The 24,556-nt window shown below is 40.2% G+C and overlaps 1 protein-coding gene across 1 annotated transcript in view; it reads left to right on the top strand.

Annotated features, from left to right (window-relative positions):
• Positions 1-24,556, top strand: part of ERCC6L2 (ERCC excision repair 6 like 2) — a 433,149-nt gene that overhangs the window by 364,004 nt on the left and 44,589 nt on the right. Inside the window, 2 exon segments of the mRNA XM_053702417.1 lie at positions 17,937-18,885; positions 20,426-20,580. Of these exon segments, the coding sequence (XP_053558392.1) occupies positions 17,937-18,885; positions 20,426-20,580 (1,104 nt within the window).

Below are 24,556 nucleotides of genomic sequence, written 5' to 3'. Positions count from 1 at the left end.
AGCTAGTTCCTATCTGCTCTGTCTATTCTGTTACACAAGCGTCTGGCAGCTGTACCAGACATTCAGGCGTTTGTACAGGCCCTAGTTAGAATCAAGCCTGTCTACAGACCTGTGGCTCCTCCATGGAGTCTAAATTTAGTTCTTTCAGTTCTTCAAGGGGTTCCGTTTGAACCTTTGCATTCCATAGATATCAAGTTATTATCTTGGAAAGTTTTGTTTTTAGTAGCTATTTCTTCTGCTCGAAGACTTTCAGAATTGTCTGCTTTGCAGTGTGATTCACCCTATCTGGTGTTCCATGCAGATAAGGTCGTTTTGCGTACTAAACCTGGTTTCCTTCCAAAGGTGGTTTCTAATAGGAATATTAACCAGGAAATTATTGTTCCTTCTCTGTGCCCTAATCCAGTTTCTAAGACGGAACGACTGTTGCACAATCTTGATGTGGTTCGTGCTTTAAAGTTCTATTTAAAAGCAACTAAAGATTTCAGACAAACATCATCCTTGTTTGTTGTGTATTCTGGTAAGAGGAGAGGTCAGAAAGCGACTGCTACCTCTCTGTCATTCTGGCTGAAAAGCATCATCCGATTGGCTTATGAGACTGCTGGTAAGCAGCCTCCTGAACGAATTACAGCTCATTCCACCAGAGCTGTGGCTTCCACATGGGCTTTCAAGAATGAGGCTTCTGTTGAACAGATTTGTAAGGCAGCGACTTGGTCTTCACTGCATACATTTGCCAAATTTTATAAATTCGATACTTTTGCTTCTGCGGAGGCTATTTTTGGGAGAAAGGTTTTGCAAGCAGTGGTGCCTTCTGTTTAGGTTACCTGACTTGTTCCCTCCCTTCATCCGTGTCCTATTGCTTTGGTATTGGTATCCCACAAGTAAGGATGAATCCGTGGACTGAATACACCAAGTAAGTGAAAACTGAATTTATGCTTACCTGATAAATTACTTTCTCTTACAGGTGTATTCAGTCCACGGCCCGCCCTGATATTTAAGTCAGGTTCAAATTTAGTTTACAATAACTACAGTCACCACTGCACCCTATGGTTCTCCTTTTTCTCCTAACCGTCGGTCGAATGACTGGGGGGGCGGAGCCTGAGGGGAGCTATATGGACAGCTTTGCTGTGTGCTCTCTTTGCCACTTCCTGTAGGGATTCAGAATATCCCACAAGTAAGGATGAATCCGTGGACTGAATACACCTGTAAGAGAAAGTAATTTATCAGGTAAGCATAAATTCTGTTATCCATAATGGTACCTGGACAAACTTAATAACCAAAGTGCAAAGTAGGAAGGTTCGATTCATTCTGAGAGGATTAATAATTGAGTAATCTTGACTTTTGACAAGGCCTTTATTATTGACAAAACATACAGCAATAAACATTTTGTCTGTCAGATTCAATGGGTTTACAAGCCATTTGTCTGTGCAAATTATTTCCACTGAACATTAGCTTTTCCTTTTTCCATGCCCAAAAAATCAGTAGTGAATCTCTTTTTTGGCCTAGATTAGAAGTGGAGTGCAAAAATATTAGCGCTCCACTTCTAATCTAATTAACTGTGCTCAAATGAAATCAATAGCACTTCTATTCTTGTGCACGTATTACAAGCTGCATGTAAAAAGCACGCAAAAGACCTAGCATCTGGAGGCCAGATAGTGCAAACTATTATGTGTGTGTGTGTGTATATATATATATATATATTTATTTTATTTTTTCATATTATGAAAAAAAAAAATATTTGTATATAATGGATATTTTATAAATCAAGATATTTGACTGGGAAGTGCTGAAAAGTGTACATATATGTGTATATATTTGTATGTGTGTGTGTTTATATATATATAGACACATCTATACACACACACACATATATATATATATATATATATATATATATATATATATATATATATATATTATATATATACACACTTGAGCCCTTCCCAGTCAAACACCTTGTCATATACTCTATCCCTTTTAAACCATTTTATACATTTATTTTAATAATAAACATATATCTTACATTTAATATGTATATATATATATTTCTCTTGTTAAGTGTATTCAGTACACGGATCATCCATTACTTATGGAATATATTCTCTTCCCAACAGGAAATTGCAAGAGGATCACCCAAGCAGAGCTGCTACATAGCTCCTCCCCTCACATGTCATATTCAGTCATTCTCTTGCAACTTAAAAGATAGGACGTTGTGAGAGGTCTGTGGTGTTTTTATACTTAGTTTATTTCTTCAATCAAAAGTTTGTTATTTTAAAATGACACCGGAGTGTGTTGTTTATTCTCAGGCAGTATTTGGAAGAAGAATCTGCCTGCGTTTTCTATGATCTTAGCGGCAGTAACTAAGATCCACTGGCTGTTCTCGCATATTCTGAGGAGTGAGGTAACTTTCAGAAAGGGAATAGCGTGCGGGGAACCCTGCAAACAAGGTATGTGCAGTAAATTATTTTTCTAAGGAATGGAATTGACTAAGAAAATACTACTGATACCGATGTAATGTAAGTAAAAGCCTTTAATACAGTGAGAGCGACTGTTAACAGGCTGATTTAAATATATACAGTAAAGTAATTTTCTAAGGAATGGAATTTGACTGAGAAAATGCTATTAATACTGAAGTGATGTTATAAGCCTTAAATGCAGTAGGAAGACTGGTATCAGGCTTATCAATAGAGATACATGCTCATTAAAAAAGGGATGTTTAAAACGATTTTACTGGCATGTTTAATCGTTTTGTGAGGTACATTGGTGATAAAACTTGTTGGGGCATAACATTTTTCCACATGGCTGACAATATTTCTGCATAGAAACAATTAACTGAAACTCCCAATATTGTAATATTGAGTAGAAGGGGCCTATTTTAGCGCTCTTTTGACGCAGTAAAAAATTCAGGCTCTGTCTTCCTGCTTCCTTCTGCTTGACCCGGGTCGTCTCCAGACAGCTTAAGGGACTTCAAAAGTCATTTTGAGGGAGGTAATCAGTCACAGCAGACCTGTGACAGTGGTTTTTTGACTGTATTAAAAAACGTTTTTTTGCTTATAAAAACCGTTTGGGTTTTCAGGGGTTAATCATCCATTTGCAAGTGGGTGCAATGCTCTGCTAACTTAATACATTTACTGTGAAAATTTGTTTGCTATAACTGATTTGGTTCATTGTTATTTCAACTGTGACAGTTTTCTGTGCTTCTTAAAGGCACAGTAGCGTTTTTCTTTATTACTTGTAAAATTATTTACAGTGTTTTCCAAGTCTGCTAGTCTTATTGCTAGTCTGTTTAAACATGTCTGACACAGATGAATCTGTTTGTTCACTATGTTTAAAGGCCACTGTGGAGCCCCACAGAAACATGTGTACTAAATGTATTGATTTCACTTTAAATAATAAAGGTCAGTCTTTATCTATAAAGGAATTATCACCAGACAACGAGGGGGAAGTTATGCCGACTAACTCTCCTCACGTGTCAGTACCTTCGCCTCCCGCTCAGGAGGCGCGTGATATTGTGGCGCCAAGTGCATCAGGGACGGCCATACAAATCACCTTACAAGACATGGCTAATATTATGAATAATACCCTGACAGAAGTATTATCTAAATTGCCAGAATTAAGAGGCAAGCGCGATTGCTCTAGGGTAAGAATAGAGCGCGCTGGTGCTACAAGAGCCATGTCCGATACTGCGTCACAGTTTGCAGAACATGAGGACGGAGAGCTTCATTCTGTAGGTGACGGATCTGATCCAGGGAAACCGGATTCAGAGATCTCTAATTTTAAATTTAAGCTTGAGAACCTCCGTGTATTGCTAGGGGAGGTTTTAGCGGCTCTGAATGACTGTAACACAGTTGCGATTCCAGAGAAATTATGTAGGCTGGATAGATACTATGCAGTACCGGTGTGTACCGACGTTTTTCCTATACCTAAAAGGCTTACAGAAATTATTAGCAAGGAGTGGGATAGACCTGGTGTGCCCTTTTCCCCATCTCCTATATTTAGAAAAATGTTTCCAATAGACGCCACTACACGGGACTTATGGCAGACGGTCCCTAAGGTGGAGGGAGCAGTTTCTACTTTAGCTAAGCGTACCACTATCCCGGTGGAAGATAGTTGTGCTTTTTCGGATCCAATGGATAAAAAATTGGAGAGTTACCTTAAGAAAATGTTTGTTCAACAAGGTTTTATCTTACAGCCCCATGCATGCATTGCGCCTGTCACTGCTGCTGCGGCATTTTGGTTTGAGTCTCTAGAAGAGGCCATTCACTCAGCTCCATTGGATGAAATTATGGACAAGCTTAAAGCACTTAAGCTAGCTAATGCATTTGTTTCTGATGCCATTGTACATCTAACTAAACTAACGGCTAAGAATTCCGGTTTTGCCATTCAAGCGCGCAGAGCGTTATGGCTTAAATCCTGGTCAGCTAATGTGACTTCTAAATCTAAATTACTTAATATTCCTTTCAAGGGGCAAACCTTATTCGGGCCCGGCTTGAAAGAAATTATCGCTGACATTACGGGAGGTAAGGGTCATACCCTTCCTCAGGACAAGGCCAAATCAAAGGCCAAACAGTCTAATTTTCGTGCCTTTCGAAACTTCAAGGCAGGAGCAACGTCAACTTCCTCCACCCCAAAACAGGAAGGAACTATTGCTCGTTACAGACAGGCCTGGAAAACTAACCAGTCCTGGAACAAGGGCAAGCAGGCCAGAAAACCTGCTACTGCCCCTAAGACAGCATGAAGGGATGGCCCCCTATCCGGAAACGGATCTAGTGGGGGGCAGACTTTCTCTCTTCGCCCAGGCGTGGGCAAGAGATGTCCAGGATCCCTGGGCGTTGGAGATCATATCTCAGGGATATCTTCTGGACTTCAAGGCTTCTCCTCCTCTAGGGAGATTTCATCTTTCAAGGTTATCAGAAAACCAAATAAAGAAAGAGGCATTCCTATGTTGCGTACAAGACCTCCTAGTAATGGGAGTGATCCACCCAGTTCCGCGGACGGAACAAGGACAGGGATTTTATTCAAATCTGTTCGTGGTTCCCAAGAAAGAGGGTACCTTCAGGCCAATTTTGGACCTAAAGATTTTAAACAAATTCCTAAGAGTTCCATCATTCAAAATGGAAACTATTCGGACTATCCTACCCATGATCCAAGAGGGTCAGTACATGACCATGGTGGATTTAAAGGATGCCTACCTTCACATACCGATTCACAAAGATCATCATCGGTTCCTAAGATTTGTCTTCCTAGACAGGCATTACCAGTTTGTAGCTCTTCCCTTCGGTTGGCTACGGCCCTGAGAATCTTTACAAAGGTGCTGGGCTCTCTTCTGGCGGTTCTAAGACCGCGAGGCATAGCGGTGGCTCCGTATCTAGACGACATCCTGATACAGGCGATAAGCTTGCAAATTGCAAAGTCTCATACAGAGATAGTTCTGGCATTTCTAAGGTCGCATGGGTGGAAGGTGAACGTGGAAAAGAGTTCTCTATCACCACTCACAAGAGTCTCCTTCCTAGGGACTCTGATAGATTCTGTAAAAATGAAAATTTACCTGACGGAGGCCAGGTTATCAAAACTCTTAAATGCTTGCCGGGTCCTTCATTCCATTCCACGCCCGTCAGTGGCTCAGTGCATGGAAGTAATCGGCTTAATGATAGCGGCAATGGACATAGTGCCATTTGCGTGCCTGCATTTCAGACCGCTGCAATTATGCATGCTAAGTCAGTGGAATGGGGATTACTCAGATTTGTCCCCTCTACTAAATCTGGATCAAGAGACCAGAGATTCTCTTCTCTGGTGGTTATCTCGTGTCCATCTGTCCAGGGGCATGACCTTTCGCAGGCCAGATTGGACGATTGTAACAACAGATGCCAGCCTCCTAGGCTGGGGCGCAGTCTGGAATTCCCTGAAGGCTCAGGGATCCTGGACTCAGGAGGAGAAACTCCTCCCAATAAATATTCTAGAGCTAAGGGCAATATTCAACGCTCTTCTAGCTTAGTCTCAGCTAGCAACTCTGAGGTTCATCAGATTTCAGTCGGACAACATCACGACTGTGGCTTATATCAACCATCAAGGGGGAACCAGGAGCTCCCTAGCGATGTTGGAAGTCTCAAAGATAATTCGCTGGGCAGAGTCTCATTCTTGCCACTTGTCAGCGATCCACATCCCAGGAGTGGAGAACTGGGAGGCGGACTTTCTAAGTCGTCAGACTTTTCATCCGGGGGAGTGGGAACTCCATCCGGAGGTATTTGCTCAACTGGTCCATCGTTGGGGCAAACCAGATCTGGATCTCATGGCGTCTCGCCAGAACGCCAAACTTCCTCTTTACGGTTCCAGGTCCAGGGACCCGGGAGCGAAGCTGATAGATGCTCTAGCAGCTCCTTGGTTTTTCAACATGGCTTATGTGTTTCCACCGTTTCCTCTGCTCCCTCGACTGATTGCCAAGATCAAACAGGAGAGAGCATCAGTGATTCTGATAGCGCCTGCGTGGCCACGCAGGACCTGGTATGCAGACCTAGTGGTCATGTCGTCCTGTCCTCCATGGACTCTACCTTTGAGGAAAGACCTTCTAATACAAGGTCCCTTCAATCATCCAAATCTAATTTCTCTGAGGCTGACTGCGTGGAGATTGAACGCTTGATCCTATCAAAGCGTGGCTTCTCCGAGTCAGTTATTGATACTTTGATAAAGGCACGAAAGCCTGTTACCAGAAAAATCTACCATAAGATATGGCGTAAATACCTGTATTGGTGCGAATCCAAGAGTTACTCGTGGAGTAAGGTTAGGATTCCGAGGATATTGTCTTTTCTCCAAGAGGGCTTGGAAAAAGGCTTATCAGCTAGTTCTTTAAAGGGACAGATTTCTGCTCTGTCTATTCTTTTGCACAAGCGTCTGGCAGAAGTTCCAGACGTCCAGGCCTTTTGTCAAGCTTTAGCTAGGATTAAGCCTGTATTTAAAGCTGTTGCTCCTCCGTGGAGCTTAAACTTGGTTCTTAAAGTTCTTCAAGGAGTTCCGTTTGAACCCCTTCATTCCGTTGATATTAAACTTTTATCTTGGAAAGTTCTATTTTTGATGGCTATTTCCTCGGCTCGAAGAGTCTCGGAATTGTCTGCCTTACACTGTGATTCTCCTTATCTGATTTTCTATTCAGACAAGGTAGTTCTGTGTACTAAACCTGGGTTTTTACCTAAGGTAGTCTCTAACAGGAATATCAATCAGGAGATTGTTGTTCCGTCATTATGTCCTAATCCTTCTTCAAGGAAGGAACGACTTTTGCATAATCTGGACGTAGTCCGTGCCCTGAAATTCTATTTACAGGCAACTAAAGATTTTCGTCAAACTTCTTCCCTGTTTGTCGTTTACTCTGGACAGAGGAGAGGTCAAAAAGCTTCGGCAACCTCTCTCTCCTTTTGGCTTCGTAGCATAATACGTTTAGCCTATGAGACTGCTGGACAGCAGCCCCCTGAAAGAATTACAGCTCATTCCACTAGAGCTGTGGCTTCCACCTGGGCCTTTAAGAATGAGGCCTCTGTTGAACAGATTTGCAAGGCTGCGACTTGGTCTTCGCTTCACACTTTTTCAAAATTTTACAAATTTGACACTTTTGCTTCTTCGGAGGCTGTTTTTGGGAGAAAGGTTCTACAGGCAGTGGTTCCTTCCGTTTAAGTGCCTGCCTTGTCCCTCCCATCATCCGTGTACTTAGCTTTGGTATTGGTATCCCATAAGTAATGGATGATCCGTGGACTGAATACACTTAACAAGAGAAAACATAATTTATGCTTACCTGATAAATTTATTTCTCTTGTAGTGTATTCAGTCCACGGCCCGCCCTGTCTTTTTAAGGCAGATCTAAATTTTAATTAATACTTCAGTCACCACTGCACCCTATGGTTCCTCCTTTCTCGTCTTGTTTTGGTCGAATGACTGAATATGACATGTGAGGGGAGGAGCTATGTAGCAGCTCTGCTTGGGTGATCCTCTTGCAATTTCCTGTTGGGAAGAGAATATATTCCATAAGTAATGGATGATCCGTGGACTGAATACACTACAAGAGAAATAAATGTATCAGGTAAGCATAAATTATGTTATATATATATGTGTAATACTTTATATACTTTCAAGGTATATTGCAACCATGCTAAACATTGCGCATATTGCTCAAGCGCAACACATAATTTTCAACATTTAATATGAGTGATGTTTTGCGTGGTCGCAATATCCATTGAAAGTATTGGGCACCCTAAACAGTGTCTGGCTATTCAGTTTTACCAATAACTTGTAGTACCAGATTTGTGCTAATCCTAGAGTGGTCCAGCGGTATTGATAGCTCCCCCTGCACTATTAGTACTGCACTTGTAATCTAGTCACTTGTTTAGGAAATTTCAATCTGAGCCTTAATACATGACTTTTAGTAAAAAAGAAAAAGAGAAAAGAAAGAGAGAGAGAAAAGAAAACTTTAAACTACTAATTGACTTGAATGGTGCTCCATCTCCTGTGCTGTTTGGACACTTGGTAATCTCATTGTTCATAATTTTGGAAAGAGATCAAATAGAGAAGTAGACGTTTGACCATTATAGACAGGCGGGTGGAATGTAAAAAATGATTTTGTCTGTGTATCTGCAATTTTATTTTTTCTAAAACTATAAATAATTTAATTCTCTATTAGGTTCTTCTAAATTTCAGTCTTCCACATTTCCTGTGGTTTTATTTGTGAGGAAAATGCTCTATCTAGTGAAAACCATTTTAATAGCCAGCTAACCTTGGCCTTGATCACATATTAAATCTGTCACACTAGGTGATTTTAAATAGTTTTGGGGGGTTTTTTAAAACCAAAATCTAGTAACAGTGATTTCACGATTTACAGAATGAGAACTGTTAAAATCCTGTTATAGAAGATATATGTTTCCTGCACTGTTCTTCAGATGAAAATAATGGCAAGTTGTAAAACAGTATTTCTCCAACATAGGTGTGTCCGGTCCACGGCGTCATCCTTACTTGTGGGGATATTCTCTTCCCCAACAGGAAATGGCAAAGAGCCCAGCAAAGCTGGTCACATGATCCCTCCTAGGCTCCGCCTACCCCAGTCATTCTCTTTGCCGTTGCACCGGCAACATCTCCACGGAGATGGTTACGAGTTTTTTGGTGTTTAAATGTAGTTTTTATCCTTCAATCAAGTGTTTGTTATTTTAAAATAGTGCTGGTATGTACTATTTACTCTGAAACAGAAAAGAGATGAATATTTCTGTTTGTAAGAGGAAGATGATTTTAGCAAACGTTACTAAAATCGATTGCTGTTTCCACACAGGACTGTTGAGATGAAGTAACTTCAGTTGGGGGAAACAGTTGGCAGACTTTTCTGCTTGAGGTATGACTGGCCACATTTCTAACAAGACTTTGTAATGCTGGAAGGCTGTCATTTCCCCTATGGGGACCGGTAAGCCATTTTCTTAGATTAAGTAAAAGAATAAAGGGCTTTATAAGGGCTTAAAAAACTGGTAGACATTTTTCTTGGCAGATTATAACTCTTAATAGTTATTATAATCTTGGGGATTGTTGTTAAAAAACGGCAGGCACTGTATTGGACACCTTTTTCAGATGGGGGCCTTTTCTAGTCATAGGCAGAGCCTCATTTTCGCGCCACTAATGCGCAGTTGTTTTTGGAAAGCAAGGCATGCAGATGCATGTGTGAGGAGCTAAGAACCACTGAAAAAGCTTATAGAAGGCGTCATTTGGTATCGTATTCCCCTCTGGGCTTGGTTGGGTCTCAGCAAAGCTGATACCTGGGACTGTATAGGGGTTAAATGTAAAAACGGCTCCGGTTCCGTTATTTTAAGGGTTAAAGCTTTCAAATTTGGTGTGCAATACTTTTAAGGCTTTAAGACACTGTGGTGAAATTTTGGTGAATTTTGAACAATTCCTTCATGCTTTTTCACATATTCAGTAATAAAGTGTGTTCTGTTTAAAATTTAAAGTGACAGTAACGGTTTTATTTTAAAACGTTTTTTGTGCTTTGTTGACTAGTTTAAGCCTGTTTAACATGTCTGAACCATCAGATAAGCGATGTTCTATATGTATGAAAGCCAAGGTTTCTCCCCATTTAAATATATGTGATGATTGTGACATAGTGTCCAAACAAAGTAGGGACAATGATGCCACAGATAATGATATTGCCCAAGATGATTCCTCAAATGAGGGGAGTAATCATGGTACTGCATCATCCCCTTCTGTGTCTACACCAGTTTTGCCCACACAAGAGGCCCCTAGTACATCTAGTGCGCCAATACTTATTACCATGCAACAATTAACGGCTGTTATGGATAATTCTATTGCAAACATTTTATCTAAAATGCCTACTTATCAGAGAAAGCGCGATTGCTCTGTTTTAAACACTGAAGAGCAAGAGGACGCTGATGATAACGGTTCTGACATACCCTCACACCAATCTGAAGGGGCCAGGAGGGAGGTTTTGTCTGAGGGAGAAATTTCAGATTCAGGAAAAATTTCTCAACAAGCTGAACCTGATGTTGTAACATTTAAATTTAAATTAGAACATCTCCGCGCACTGCTTAAGGAGGTATTATCTACTCTGGATGATTGTGACAATTTGGTCATTCCAGAGAAATTATGTAAGATGGACAAGTTCCTAGAGGTTCCGGTGCCCCCCGATGCTTTTCCTATACCCAAGCGGGTGGCGGACATAGTAAATAAGGAGTGGGAAAGGCCCGGCATACCTTTTGTTCCTCCCCCTATATTTAAGAAATTATTTCCTATAGTCGACCCCAGAAAGGACTTATGGCAGACAGTCCCCAAGGTCGAGGGGGCGGTCTCTACTCTAAACAAACGCACTACTATTCCCATAGAAGATAGTTGTGCTTTCAAAGATCCTATGGACAAAAAATTAGAGGGTTTGCTTAAAAAGATGTTTGTTCAGCAAGGTTACCTTCTACAACCAATTTCATGCATTGTTCCTGTCACTACGGCAGCGTGTTTCTGGTTCGAAGAACTAGAAAAGTCGCTCAATAAAGAATCTTCGTATGAGGAGGTTATGGACAGAGTTCAAGCACTTAAATTGGCTAACTCTTTTATTTTAGATGCCGCTTTGCAATTAGCTAGATTAGCGGCGAAAAATTCAGGGTTTGCTATCGTGGCGCGCAGAGCGCTTTGGCTAAAGTCTTGGTCAGCGGATGTGTCTTCCAAGACAAAATTGCTTAACATCCCTTTCAAGGGTAAAACACTGTTTGGTCCTGATTTGAAAGAGATTATTTCAGACATCACCGGGGGAAAGGGCCACGCCCTTCCTCAGGATAGGTCTTTTAAGGCTAAAAATAAGCCTAATTTTCGTCCCTTTCGGAGAAACGGACCAGCCTCTAATTCTACATCCTCTAAGCAAGAGGGTAATACTTCTCAACCCAAACCAGCCTGGAGACCGATGCAAGGCTGGAACAAGGGTAAGCAGGCCAAGAAGCCTGCCACTGCTACCAAAACTGCATGAAGGGATGGCCCCCGATCCGGGACCGGATCTGGTGGGGGGCAGACTTTCTCTCTTTGCTCAGGCTTGGGCAAGAGATGTTCAGGATCCTTGGGCACTAGAAATAGTTTCTCAGGGTTATCTCCTGGAATTCAAGGAACTACCCCCAAGGGGAAGGTTCCACAGGTCTCAATTATCTTCAAACCAAATAAAAAGACAGGCATTCTTACATTGTGTAGAAGACCTGTTAAAGATGGGAGTAATTCATCCAGTTCCAATAGGAGAACAAGGGATGGGGTTTTACTCCAACCTGTTCATAGTTCCCAAAAAAGAGGGAACATTCAGTCCAATTTTAGATCTCAAGATCCTAAACAAATTTCTCAGGGTTCCATCGTTCAAAATGGAAACCATTCGAACGATCCTTCCTACCATCCAGGAAGGTCAATTTATGACCACGGTGGATTTAAAGGATGCGTACCTACATATTTCTATCCACAAGGAACATCATCAGTTCCTAAGGTTCGCTTTTCTGGACAAGCATTACCAGTTTGTGGCACTTCCATTCGGATTAGCCACTGCTCCGAGAATTTTCACAAAGGTACTAGGGTCCCTTCTAGCGGTTCTAAGACCAAGGGGCATTGCAGTAGTACCGTACTTGGACGACATCCTGATTCAAGCGTCGTCTCTGTCAAAAGCAAATGCTCATACGGACATCGTCCTAGCCTTTCTCAGATCTCACGGATGGAAAGTGAACATAGAAAAAAGTTCTCTGTCCCCGTCAACAAGAGTTCCCTTCTTGGGAACAATAATAGATTCCTTAGAAATGAGGATTTTTCTGACAGAGGTCAGAAAATCAAAACTTCTAAGCTCTTGTCAAGTACTTCATTCTGTTCTTCGTCCTTCCATAGCGCAGTGCATGGAAGTAATAGGATTGATGGTTGCAGCAATGGACATAGTTCCTTTTGCACGAATTCATCTAAGACCATTACAACTGTGCATGCTCAGACAGTGGAATGGGGATTATACAGACTTGTCTCCGACGATTCAAGTAGATCAAAGGACCAGAGATTCACTCCGTTGGTGGCTGATCCTGGAAAACCTGTCGCAGGGAATGAGCTTCCGCAGACCAGAGTGGGTCATTGTCACGACCGACGCCAGTCTGGTGGGCTGGGGCGCGGTCTGGGAACCCCTGAAAGCTCAGGGTCTATGGTCTCGGGAAGAATCTCTTCTCCCGATAAACATTCTGGAACTGAGAGCGATATTCAATGCTCTCAAAGCTTGGCCTCATCTAGCAAAGGCCAAATTCATAAGGTTTCAATCAGACAACATGACGACTGTTGCATATATCAACCATCAGGGGGGAACAAGGAGTTCCCTGGCGATGGAGGAAGTGACCAAGATAATTCAATGGGCGGAGGATCACTCCTGCCACTTGTCTGCAATCCACATCCCAGGAGTGGAAAATTGGGAAGCGGATTTTCTGAGTCGTCAGACATTCCATCCGGGGGAGTGGGAACTCCATCCGGAAATCTTTGCCCAAATAACTCAATTATGGGGCATTCCAGACATGGATCTGATGGCCTCTCGTCAGAACTTCAAGGTTCCTTGTTACGGGTCCAGATCCAGGGATCCCAAGGCGACTCTAGTAGATGCACTAGTAGCACCTTGGACCTTCAACCTAGCTTATGTATTCCCACCGTTTCCTCTCATTCCCAGGCTGGTAGCCAGGATCAATCAGGAGAGGGCTTCGGTGATCTTGATAGCTCCTGCGTGGCCACGCAGGACTTGGTATGCAGACCTGGTGAATATGTCATCGGCTCCACCATGGAAGCTACCTTTGAGACAGGACCTTCTTGTTCAAGGTCCATTCGAACATCCGAATCTGGTTTCCCTCCAACTGACTGCTTGGAGATTGAACGCTTGATTTTATCAAAGCGTGGGTTTTCAGATTCTGTAATAGATACTCTGATTCAGGCTAGAAAGCCTGTAACTAGAAAAATTTACCATAAAATATGGAAAAAATATATCTGTTGGTGTGAATCTAAAGGATTCCCATGGAACAAGATAAAAATTCCTAAGATTCTATCCTTTCTACAAGAAGGTTTGGAGAAAGGATTATCTGCAAGTTCTCTGAAGGAACAGATCTCTGCTTTATCTGTTTTACTTCACAAAAGGCTGGCAGCTGTGCCAGACGTTCAAGCGTTTGTTCAGGCTCTGGTTAGAATCAAGCCTGTCTACAGACCTTTGACTCCTCCCTGGAGTCTTAATCTAGTTCTTTCAGTTCTTCAAGGGGTTCCGTTTGAACCCTTACATTCCGTAGATATTAAGTTATTATCTTGGAAAGTTTTGTTTTTGGTTGCAATTTCTTCTGCTAGAAGAGTTTCTGAGTTATCTGCTCTGCAGTGTTCTCCACCCTATCTGGTGTTCCATGCAGATAAGGTGGTTTTGCGTTCTAAGCCTGGTTTTCTTCCGAAAGTTGTTTCCAACAAAAATATTAACCAGGAGATAGTTGTACCTTCTTTGTTTCCGAATCCAGTTTCAAAGAAGGAACGTTTGTTACACAATTTGGACGTAGTCCGTGCTCTAAAATTCTATTTAGAGGCCACTAAAGATTTCAGACAAACATCTTCTTTGTTTGTTGTTTATTCTGGTAAAAGGAGAGGTCAAAAAGCAACTTCTACCTCTCTTTCTTTTTGGCTTAAAAGCATTATCCGATTGGCTTATGAGACTGCCGGACGGCAGCCTCCTGAAAGAATCACAGCTCATTCCACTAGGGCTGTGGCTTCCACATGGGCCTTCAAGAACGAGGCTTCTGTTGACCAGATATGTAAGGCAGCGACTTGGTCTTCACTGCACACTTTTGCCAAATTTTACAAATTTGATACTTTTGCTTCTTCGGAGGCTATTTTTGGGAGAAAGGTTTTGCAAGCCGGGGTGCCTTCCATTTAGGTGACCTGATTTGCTCCCTCCCTTCATCCGTGTCCTAAAGCTTTGGTATTGGTTCCCACAAGTAAGGATGACGCCGTGGACCGGACACACCTATGTTGGAGAAAACAGAATTTATGCTTACCTGATAAATTACTTTCTCCAACGGTGTGTCCGGTCCACGGCCCGCCCTGGTTTTTTTAATCAGGTCTGTTGAATTATTTTTTCTAACTACAGTCACCACGGTATCATATGGTTTCTCCTATGCATATTTCCTCCTGTACGTCGGTCGAATGACTGGGGTAGGCGGAGCCTAGGAGGGATCATGTGACCAGCTTTGCTTGCCTCTTTGCCATTTCCTGTTGGGGAAGAGAATATCCCCACAAGTAAGGATGACGCCGTGGACCGGACACACCGTTGGAGAAAGTAATTTATCAGGTAAGCATAAATTCTGTTTTTCTCAATCAATGATTATTATTTGTTTTTAATTACTTTTCAAATATTGAAAGAATGAAAGTTAATAAAAGAAAATGATTGAGCAAACATGCCCTGTATAGCCATCATGCCTACATACAAATGGCATTTAGATTGCTTAACCCTTATCTGGATGGATTTGAAACACTAAAGGTTAAAGGAATAGTCTAGTCAAAATTAAACTTTCATGATTCAGATAGAGCTTGCAATTTTAAGCAACTTTCTAATTTAATCCTATTATCAATTTTTCTTCATTCTCTTAGTATCTTTATTTGAAAAGGTAAGAATGTAAGCATAAAAGACTGCCCATTTTTGGTTCAGTGCCTGGTTATCACTTTCTGATTGGTGTCTAAATGTAGCCACCAATCAGCAAGCGCTACCCAGGTCCTGAACCAAAAATGGGCCGGCTCCTAAGCTTACATTCAAATAAAGATACCAAGAGAACAAAAAAAAATTGATAATTGGAGTAAATTAGAAAGTTGCTTAAAATTGCATGCTCTATTAGAATTATAAAACTTTAATTTTGACTATACTATACCTTTAACCCCTTAAGGACCACAGCACTTTTCCATTTTCTGTCCGTTTGGGACCAAGGCTATTTTTACATTTCTGCAGTGTTTGTGTTTAGCTGTAATTTTCCTCTTACTCATTTACTGTACCCACACATATTATATACCGTTTTTCTCGTCATTAAATGGACTTTCTAAAGATACCATTATTTTCATCATATCTTATAATTTACTATAAAAAAATTATAAAATATTAGGAAAAAATGGAAAAAAACACACTTTTTCTAACTTTGAACCCCAAAATCTGTTACACATCTACAACTACCAAAAAACACCCATGCTAAATAGTTTCTAAATTTTGTCCTGAGTTTAGAAATACCCAATGTTTACATGTTCTTTGGGTTTTTTTGCAAGTTATAGGGAAATAAATACAAGTAGCACTTTGCTATTTCCAAACCACTTTTTTTCAAAATTAGCGCTAGTTACATTGGGACACTGATATCTTTCAGGAATACCTGAATATCCCTTGACATGTATATATTTTTTTTAGAAGACATCCCAAAGTATTGATCTAGGCCCATTTTAGTATATTTCATGCAACCATCTCACTACCAAATGCGATCAAATAAAAAAAATTGTTCACTTTTTCACAAATTGTTTCACAAACTTTAGGTTTCTCACTGAAATTATTTACAAACAACTTGTGCAATTATGGCATAAATGGTTGTAAATGCTTCTCTGGGATCCCCTTTGTCAGAAATAGCAGACATATATGGCTTTGGCATTGCTTTTTGGTATTTAGAAGGCCGCTAAATGCCACTGCGCACCACACGTGTATTATGCCCAGCATTGGAGGGGTTAATTAGGGAGCTTGTAGGGAGCTTGTAGGGTTAATTTTAGCTTTAGTATAGTGTAGTAGACAACCCAAAGTATTGATCTAGGTCCATTTTGGTATATTTCATGCCACCATTTCACCGCCAAATGCGAACAAATAAAAAAAAGCGTTACATTTTTCACAATTTTAGGTTTCTCACTGAAATTATTTACAAACAGCTTGTGCAATTATGGCATAAATTGTTGTAAAAGCTTCTCTGGGATCCCCTTTGTTCAGAAATAGCAGACATTTATGGCTTTGGCTTTGCTTTTTGGTAATTAGAAGGCCGCTAAATGCCACTGCGCACCACACGTGTATAATGCCCAGCATTGAAGGGGTTAATTAGGGAGCTTGTAGGGTTAATTTTAGCTTTAGTGTAGGTATCAACCTCCCACATGACACATCACACCCCCTGATCCCTCCCAAACAGCTCTCTTCCCTCCCCCACCCCACAATTGTCCCCGCCATCTTAAGTACTGGCAGTAAGTCTGCCAGTACTAAAATAAGAGTTTTTGGGGGATTTAAAAAAAAAAAAATAATTCTGCTCTGTAGGATCCCCCCTTAGCCCCCAACCTCCCTGATCCCCCCCCCCCAAACAGCTCTCTAACCCCCCTCTCTGCCTTATTATGCGCCATATTGGGTACTGGCAGCTGTCTGCCAGTACCCAGTTTTAAATCAAATGTTTTTTATCAAATGTTTTATTTTATTATTTTAAAACTACTATTTTCTGTAGTGTAGCTGCCCCCCCTCAACCCCCTACCTCCCACCCTCCCAGATCCTTAAAATGTATAATGTTCCCACCCTCTCTCCCACCAAGTACCACTTTACTTGTTGTTCCATAGTGTAGGGTTCCCACTCCCGCGCGCGCGCACACAAGCTCACGTGCACGCGCGTGCACTCGATCCCGCCCCCCTTCCCACCGATGGCCACCCACCCGCCTCCCTGGATCAGCTCCCACCCACCAACGAACATAGCCATCGATGGCCGATGCAGAGAGGGCCACAGGGTGGCTCTCTCTGCATCGGACGGCTAAAAAATGTTATAGCAGGATGCCTCAATATCGAGGCATCACTGCTATAACATGAAAGCAGTTGGAAGTGATCAGGATCGCTTCCACTGCTTTCAAAGACCAACGACGTACGGGGTACGTCCTTGGTCATTAACTGCATTTTTTTGCAGGACATACCCCATACGTCGTTGGTCGTTAAGGGGTTAATGTCAAATATTTAAATGATTAAATCCCTTACATATTGTACAGAGTGCTCACTCCGAACACCTGTAATGTTCTCTTTAGAGGTGCCTGATGGCCGCCATTGTATTTGACAGTTTTGTTTCAATCCTTATAACAAGAACTTCGCTACCAAAAACACATTTTTGTAAGTTTTTTAATTAGAAAGTTGTTCGCAGTTAAAGCCTTTTATAAGCGCACTGTACAAAGTGATTAATCCAACCTGTAATGTTCTCTTTAGAGAACTATTTGTCTTGCACACTGCACAACTGAATCAATCCAAACACTTGTAATCTTATCTTTAGATGCCATAGTATATACTAGCAAACATTAATAGATCTTAAATGATTATACCCTCAATTTTTTTTCTATTTCCAATCTATTACTCAACAAAGGAACATTTATTTGTTTTTCTACGTAAATGTGTATGCATCTAACTTGGTGGTATTCTCATTCCATACTTAGGCTGCTGATACTGACAATGATGAGAGCTCAGCTGATGTAAAACAGAAACAAAAATTTCCAAAAGAAACCTTTGATTTTAGCAGTGATAGTGATGGAGATGGAAACGGGAGCTCAAGGCTACTATCCAACAAATCTAATGCAACTACAGACTCTCGAAAGCAACTGACATTACAACATTGTGGATTTTCTAAATTGCTGGAGAGGGAGCCTTCAGCTCATATCTCTAAAGAAGTGTTTAAAGAAGAAGTGAGTCATGATAAGGTTAAGAAGGCTCCACGACCAGTTAATGAAAAGCAAAAATTGGTTATTTTAGATTGGAACATTTCAACTGACTCAGAAGAGGAATCTGTCAATATGAGAAACTGTAAATATCCAACATCAAAAGACATTTCTATTATGGAGACAGAAATCAGCTCAGAGGATGGTGAAAACATTGTATATTCAACGCAAATACTAGACAGATCTGCAGAGAGTTCAAGGCACAAGACAGAATCAAATCATTCTGAAGAGTCAGAATTGGATGATGATGTACCTGCTAGAAAGAACAGACAAAAACAATGTAACTCTAGTGACCTTATTAGTGATGAATCAGATGACATTGAAATACCAAAGAAAAATCTGAGTGTTGATCATTTGAAACAAACTAAGGCCCTTGAAAAACATTTACTTAATACAATAAGCGATATTGATAAAAATTCTCAGACTATTGATGCTTTTTCTTCATCTGATGATGACAATCTTCAAAGAAAAAATATTCAAATTAATAAGCAAGATCGGAAATACACATCTGTGAAGGGTAGAATCAAAATAAGACCACAATTGCATAGGCCAATAAAGAAAAAGTGTTCAGTTGCTGAGAGAAACCTTTTCAGAAAGCAAGAAGAGGATATGGATAATGAAAGAGGTGTCAAAAATGGAGAGACTTATGGTTCTTTGGATAGAGTTTTAGGTAATTGCTTTCATTTTTTTATTATTGATAATGATATTGATAATGTCATGTTCTCAACTCTGTCTTCTATTTCCAAATTGTATGTGTATTAAAGGGACACTGAACCCAAATGTTTTCTTTCATGATTCATATAGAGCATGGATTTTTAAGCAACTTTCTAATTTACTCCTGTTATCAATTTTTCTTCATTCTCTTGCTATCTTTATTTTAAAAGCAGGAATGTAAATCTTAGCAGCCAGCCCATTTTAGGTTCAGCACCGTGGATAGCGCTTGCTTATTGGAGTCTTACATCTACCCACCAATATGCAAGCATAGCCCAAGTTCTCAACCAAAAATGGGCCGGCTCCTTTGCATCACATTCCTGCTTTTTAAATAAAGATAGCAAGTGAACGAAGAAAAATTGATAATAGGAGTAAATTAGAAAGTTGCTTGAAATTTCATGCTCTATCTGAATCATGAAAGAAAAAAATTGGCAGGTCTTGGTGTTTGGGGGACCTAGTGGGGGCAGGTCAGGGAGGCTACTATGTTCATTTGTATAAATTTGGGTCAGTGTGAGACAGTGGGTTCCCTTCCTGAATTTTTGTCCGGGGCCTTGATTGGTCTCAGTCCGCCCCTGTTACAAATTGAAAATTCTTACATTTCAGCCCTGTATCAAGCTTTTCTTTTTAATTTGATATTTGTACTCTAATGCTCATTTCTTTGTTTGCATACTTGAATACATTTAAAATGAGTTCATCTATAGTGAACTTGAAGCCTAGGATGAAATGAATGAGCTCTGTAAGCAACATTGTCAATTGAAAACCTGGTGAACGTATATTATTTTTTATTTGAATAATCCGTTGCTTGGATGCATGCTATAATGTCCTAACATTCTCATAAACTCTAGAAGTAGCCCAATAAGTCATGTTCACTTATGTCGAGAAGATTTCTAGATTAAAGCATGCTTTATTTTTTTTTTAAGTTGAGATCTTTAATTTATGTTAAAGTCATGACTTAAGTGCTCACTCAAATGTGTGATAACCAGGAAAAACTTGAGTTAATTTATTGGCTAAAATATCCAAAAAGTGTTGCATTAAACTCTGCCCACCAGGAATCTAGATAAGAGGCTTAGAGAAACCTACCATAGAGCAGAGACTAAGGGTGCAGCTGGGTTGTACTTAGGGCCCACAGTTAGGTTGGAGTATTAGCTCACACTGGGGTTGAGAACACAGGTGAAAAGTAGATAAATCCATAAAAACCAAAGGGCCAAAAGCACATTTAGCCAGGACAATTAGCTTTTCTTGCAAGGTTCTAAATATCATATTCCTGAAATGAGTAAAGCAGTTTACTGAATACAATAAAGATATTTTTTTACACAAGTATAAGTCTGTTTGTCAAATTGTAGTACATTAGTATGTGGGATATCAGAGACATTTAAAAATGCAATGTGTGGCATGACTTTCTTCTTTTATACAGCTGTAGTAATTTAATATTTTAAACAAAAATTTCAGCAGTGAATGTGTTTTTAGAATTAATTTGCAATGTCCGCTTTATACTTTAGATGGAGTTAAGGAAGTTGCTTATGTTCACTCAAATCAAAATGTTGTTGGTTCAAGCAAAGCAGAAAATGACATGAGTCGATGGGCAGTACGTGATGTTTTTGAATTAAATCAATTCTCCCAGCTACCAGCTAATATTATGGTCAATAGAGCTAAGGTAAGATTAAATCATTTTACATTTTAAAGATTCTTTTATTGGATGTTGCCCTATCTCCTCTGTTTCATTTTTAATTGGGTTAACTCTCAGTTCTTTTTAATTGTTGATTTTATTTTATACTAATGCTAAACAATGTTATCGCTAACATTTTAACATTTTAGTCTCTTTTGTATTCTTCTTTGGAACGACCCAATGGGCTCGATTTATCAAGCCCTTCGCCTCTCTGCAATGCAAGGTTCTTACAAGAGAACCTGCAGTAACAATTTATCAAGCAGCAGTCATCAGACCTAGCCTCTTCTCCACCTCTTAGGTAGAGAATTTCAATCTCCCCGGTCTCGTTCGACCGGGTAGATTGACAGCTCCTGTCCGCGCGTGATTGGCTGTGCACAGGCAGGGGTCCGCATTGCACGCGAGCGCAAAATAGCGCTTGTGTGCAATGTTAAATTCCACCAGGGGAATTCAGTCCTCCTTAGCTTGATAAATCAAGATCAATGTGTCATCTGGGTTGTAAAGTTGAAATGCATTCTGAAAGAGAAGCGCTCTACTAAGAACGTACCACAGCTCAGTAGCTTTTTCTATGGCAAGTTGCCACCTTGGAGGAAACTCTTTATCCCAATTGTGCTTTTCACAGAATTTTCCTGCAGTATATCAGTCTGATGCTGCCTAGTAAGGTATGTCCAGCCCTGAAACACCAGCCAATCCTCCTCTGAACAAGGGACATGGCAACCCCAGAATAAAAGAAGCTATTCCCAGGTGGTAACCAGGCCATAGAACAAGCCACTGAACTGTTGTTGGTTCCCAGCAGACTGATTCTCTTTCTTTATGTATTTGTGTTATGATCCTGGGGAAAGTCTCCCTTAGGGTGATGCACAAAACCAGACGTGGACTCCTTGCCCAGTGTTCTTGGAGGTATATGGTTGCACCTCACTGACGAGTCCCAAAGGAGGCCAAAATGATTGTCTGGGATTGTCATTCCCCTTATTCAGAGGAGAACTGCCTGGTATTTTGTGGCTGTACTGACCTTGTTTGGCGGGATGAGACTAATATACTTCAGGAAAGTTTTCCTCTATGAAAAGCACAACTGGGCTAAAACAAGCTACTCCCAGGTGGTAACCGGGCCACTGAGAAGTTGTTTGTTCCTGGCAGACTGCTCTTTCTTTATGTATTTGTATTATGACCCTGGGGAAAGTCTCCCTAAGGGTGATGGGCAAAACCAGACGTGGACTCCTTGCATAGTGTGCTTAGAGGCATACGGCTGCACCTAACTGAGGAGGCCCAAAGGAGGCCGAAACGATCGTCTGGGGTTGTCATTTTCTTTATTCGTAGGAGAATTTCCTGGTATTTAGGGGCTGGAATTACTTTGTTAGGCAGGATCTGATGTACTTCAGGAAAGTTTTTCTCTATTAAAAGCACAATTAGACTAAGTGAAGCTACTTCCAGCAAGCCGCTGAGCTGTTGTTCACTCCTGGCAGACTTCTTCTCTTTCTTTATGTGTTGTAAAGTTGTTTTTGTATAGTATTTCTATTGTAAATGTTGAGAGTTTACACAATGTGGTCGGACGTCCATTTGTGTTAGGAATTGGCTCACTTTTAGAGCAGTCCTTCAACCTATGGTACTTAGACTTTCCTCTTACATCAAGGATACCACACATGTTTTGCAATTAGTTAGTAATTTATCCTGGACTACACTTTGTAGTTGGCTCACAATCTATGTAGTGTCACTTCATTCCAGTATTCCACATGATTTGGGCATCAAGGCTCTCAAATATTTTTTGGAGCAACAGGATTATTTGGATGCCCAGACTGTGGAATACATTATAAGGGTCTCTTGGTTTTTATTACAGCACAATTATTTTTTCTTTGAGGGTATTTAGTCTCTGCAGAGACAGGGGACCGCCATGGGAGCATCTTTTTGGGATGGTTGGAGCGGTCCTTTGTCTATGCGGATAGTAATCTCTATTCACATCATATTCTTTTTTATCGTCGACTCATTGACGATTTGCTGCTTATATGGAACTCAGACAAACAAAGAGCCCAGAAATTTTTATCCAATATCTTAATGATGCGGACAATGGGGTTAAGTTTACTTATGATTGGCATCAGACAGAAACTAATTTTCTTGACATTACATTAACAGGACACATTGACTGCCAAAGTATCCAGACAAAATTGTATCGGAAAGCTATATCAGGTAACACTTTGCTTCACCACAAAAGTGCTCACCCACAACATGTTTTTAAGGGTATCACTAAGGGTCAGTTTGTCAGAGCTAGAAGAATCTGTAGCACTACTACTGACTTTCAAAAGGAAAAATCAGTGATCAAAGAGAGACTTATTTCCAGGGGCTATTCCCCTCAAATGTTGGATAGAATAGCCAGAGCGGTATCTGATTTGGACAGAAAGGATACTTTGCAACCTAAATGTAAATCTACTCAAGAAGACAATTGTATCTTGTTCATTACACAGTACTCTTCGGATTTCTGTTCTATTTGCCATATTTTGAAGAAATATTTTCCATTGTTACACGGCGACAGGGATCTGAATAGTATTGTTGAACAAGGTTTCAAATGTGTATATTCAAAAAATGTTACCTTAGGGAACATACTCTCTCCCAGTCAGCTACCTCGCAAAGAACCCCTCACGACATGGTTAAGTGTTAATGGTACATTTAAGTGTGGAGTTTCGAGATGTAAAGCATGTGAGTATCTGACAGAGAGGAGAGAATTTATGTCCCATGTTACCCAACAGTCGTTTCAAATCAGAGGTTGCATAAAATGATCTACCTCATATGTGATATATCTCATTGATTGCACTGTTCATCGTTGTCAATATGTGGGCATGACAACTAGAGACGTACGTACCCGGATACGGGAACATTTATGGTATATCAAAAATGATAAACCATGTTCTTCCCTTTCACGTCACTTTTTGGAGGTCCTTAACAAAGACGTCAGTGCATTCAGATGGTGAGCCATTAAAGCAATCAGACAACCTCTAAGAGGAGGGAATAAAGAAGGCCTTCTGGCTAAGCAGGAAATCTACTGGATACACAAATTGCAAACCCAGTTTCCCAATGGTTATACCTCGGAATTCAATATTATTAACCATTGGTATTAAGTTATATAATGTGTGACAGTAGCCTGCTTACTCATAATGGTTTCTTTTCTTTTATTATATTGTATTGTTGCCTGGCCTGGACAAGCCAAGGAAGTAAAACTATATAAAAAGCTATACATTTTATATATATATATATATATATATATATATATATATATATATATACTTGGTGATTTGGTACTCCCACTTCTGGGAATTTGTCCTGTTTATAACTGCATTCCATGTTTATATTCCTGATGGCTAATAGTCTATATCATCATTGGTTGCAGTACTTGAACTGAATACTCTTCCTTAACTAATAAATTGACAAATATTGAAAATATATGTATATACACAATAATATTGTTTGTCTAATCATGTACTTATATTCTGTGACTGTTCTCTAATTTAGCTTATATTATATATTATGTATTATATATATTTTATATTATATATCTTTTAGCGGATTATGATGTTATTAGTCAACGTATATTGTGGTATATATTCTATGTTAGGTTCATTTAGCTGTCTATATTGCCCTCTAATTTGCTGTTTGTATTTTCAGGGTGTTAGGAGTTAATGTGGGAGTGTATTTTAATTGTCATTTCCGCCAATAGCTGTGAAGGAGGTGTTTATTAAACTGGCACTGTACAATGCTTAAACAGATCTATGAGTACGGCATCTGTCGAAACGTGTATGATCTGTTTGTCCTATGTTTTTCTGACTTGGCGTATATATATATATATATATTAGCCTACGTTTAATAAATTGGATTTTATTTTTCTATCATCCGGTTCCAAGGTCTCTCTTTTTTTTTTCTATTGTAATATTTCATATTTCCTAATGAATTGGTAATACATGCTTGTGAAGTTTTCAGCTCT

The sequence above is a fragment of the Bombina bombina genome, chromosome 2 (assembly GCF_027579735.1).
Source record: "Bombina bombina isolate aBomBom1 chromosome 2, aBomBom1.pri, whole genome shotgun sequence".
Taxonomy (NCBI): domain Eukaryota; kingdom Metazoa; phylum Chordata; class Amphibia; order Anura; family Bombinatoridae; genus Bombina; species Bombina bombina.
The sequence above is the reverse complement of the archived record's forward strand: the minus strand, read 5'-3'. Positions and strand labels throughout refer to the sequence as shown.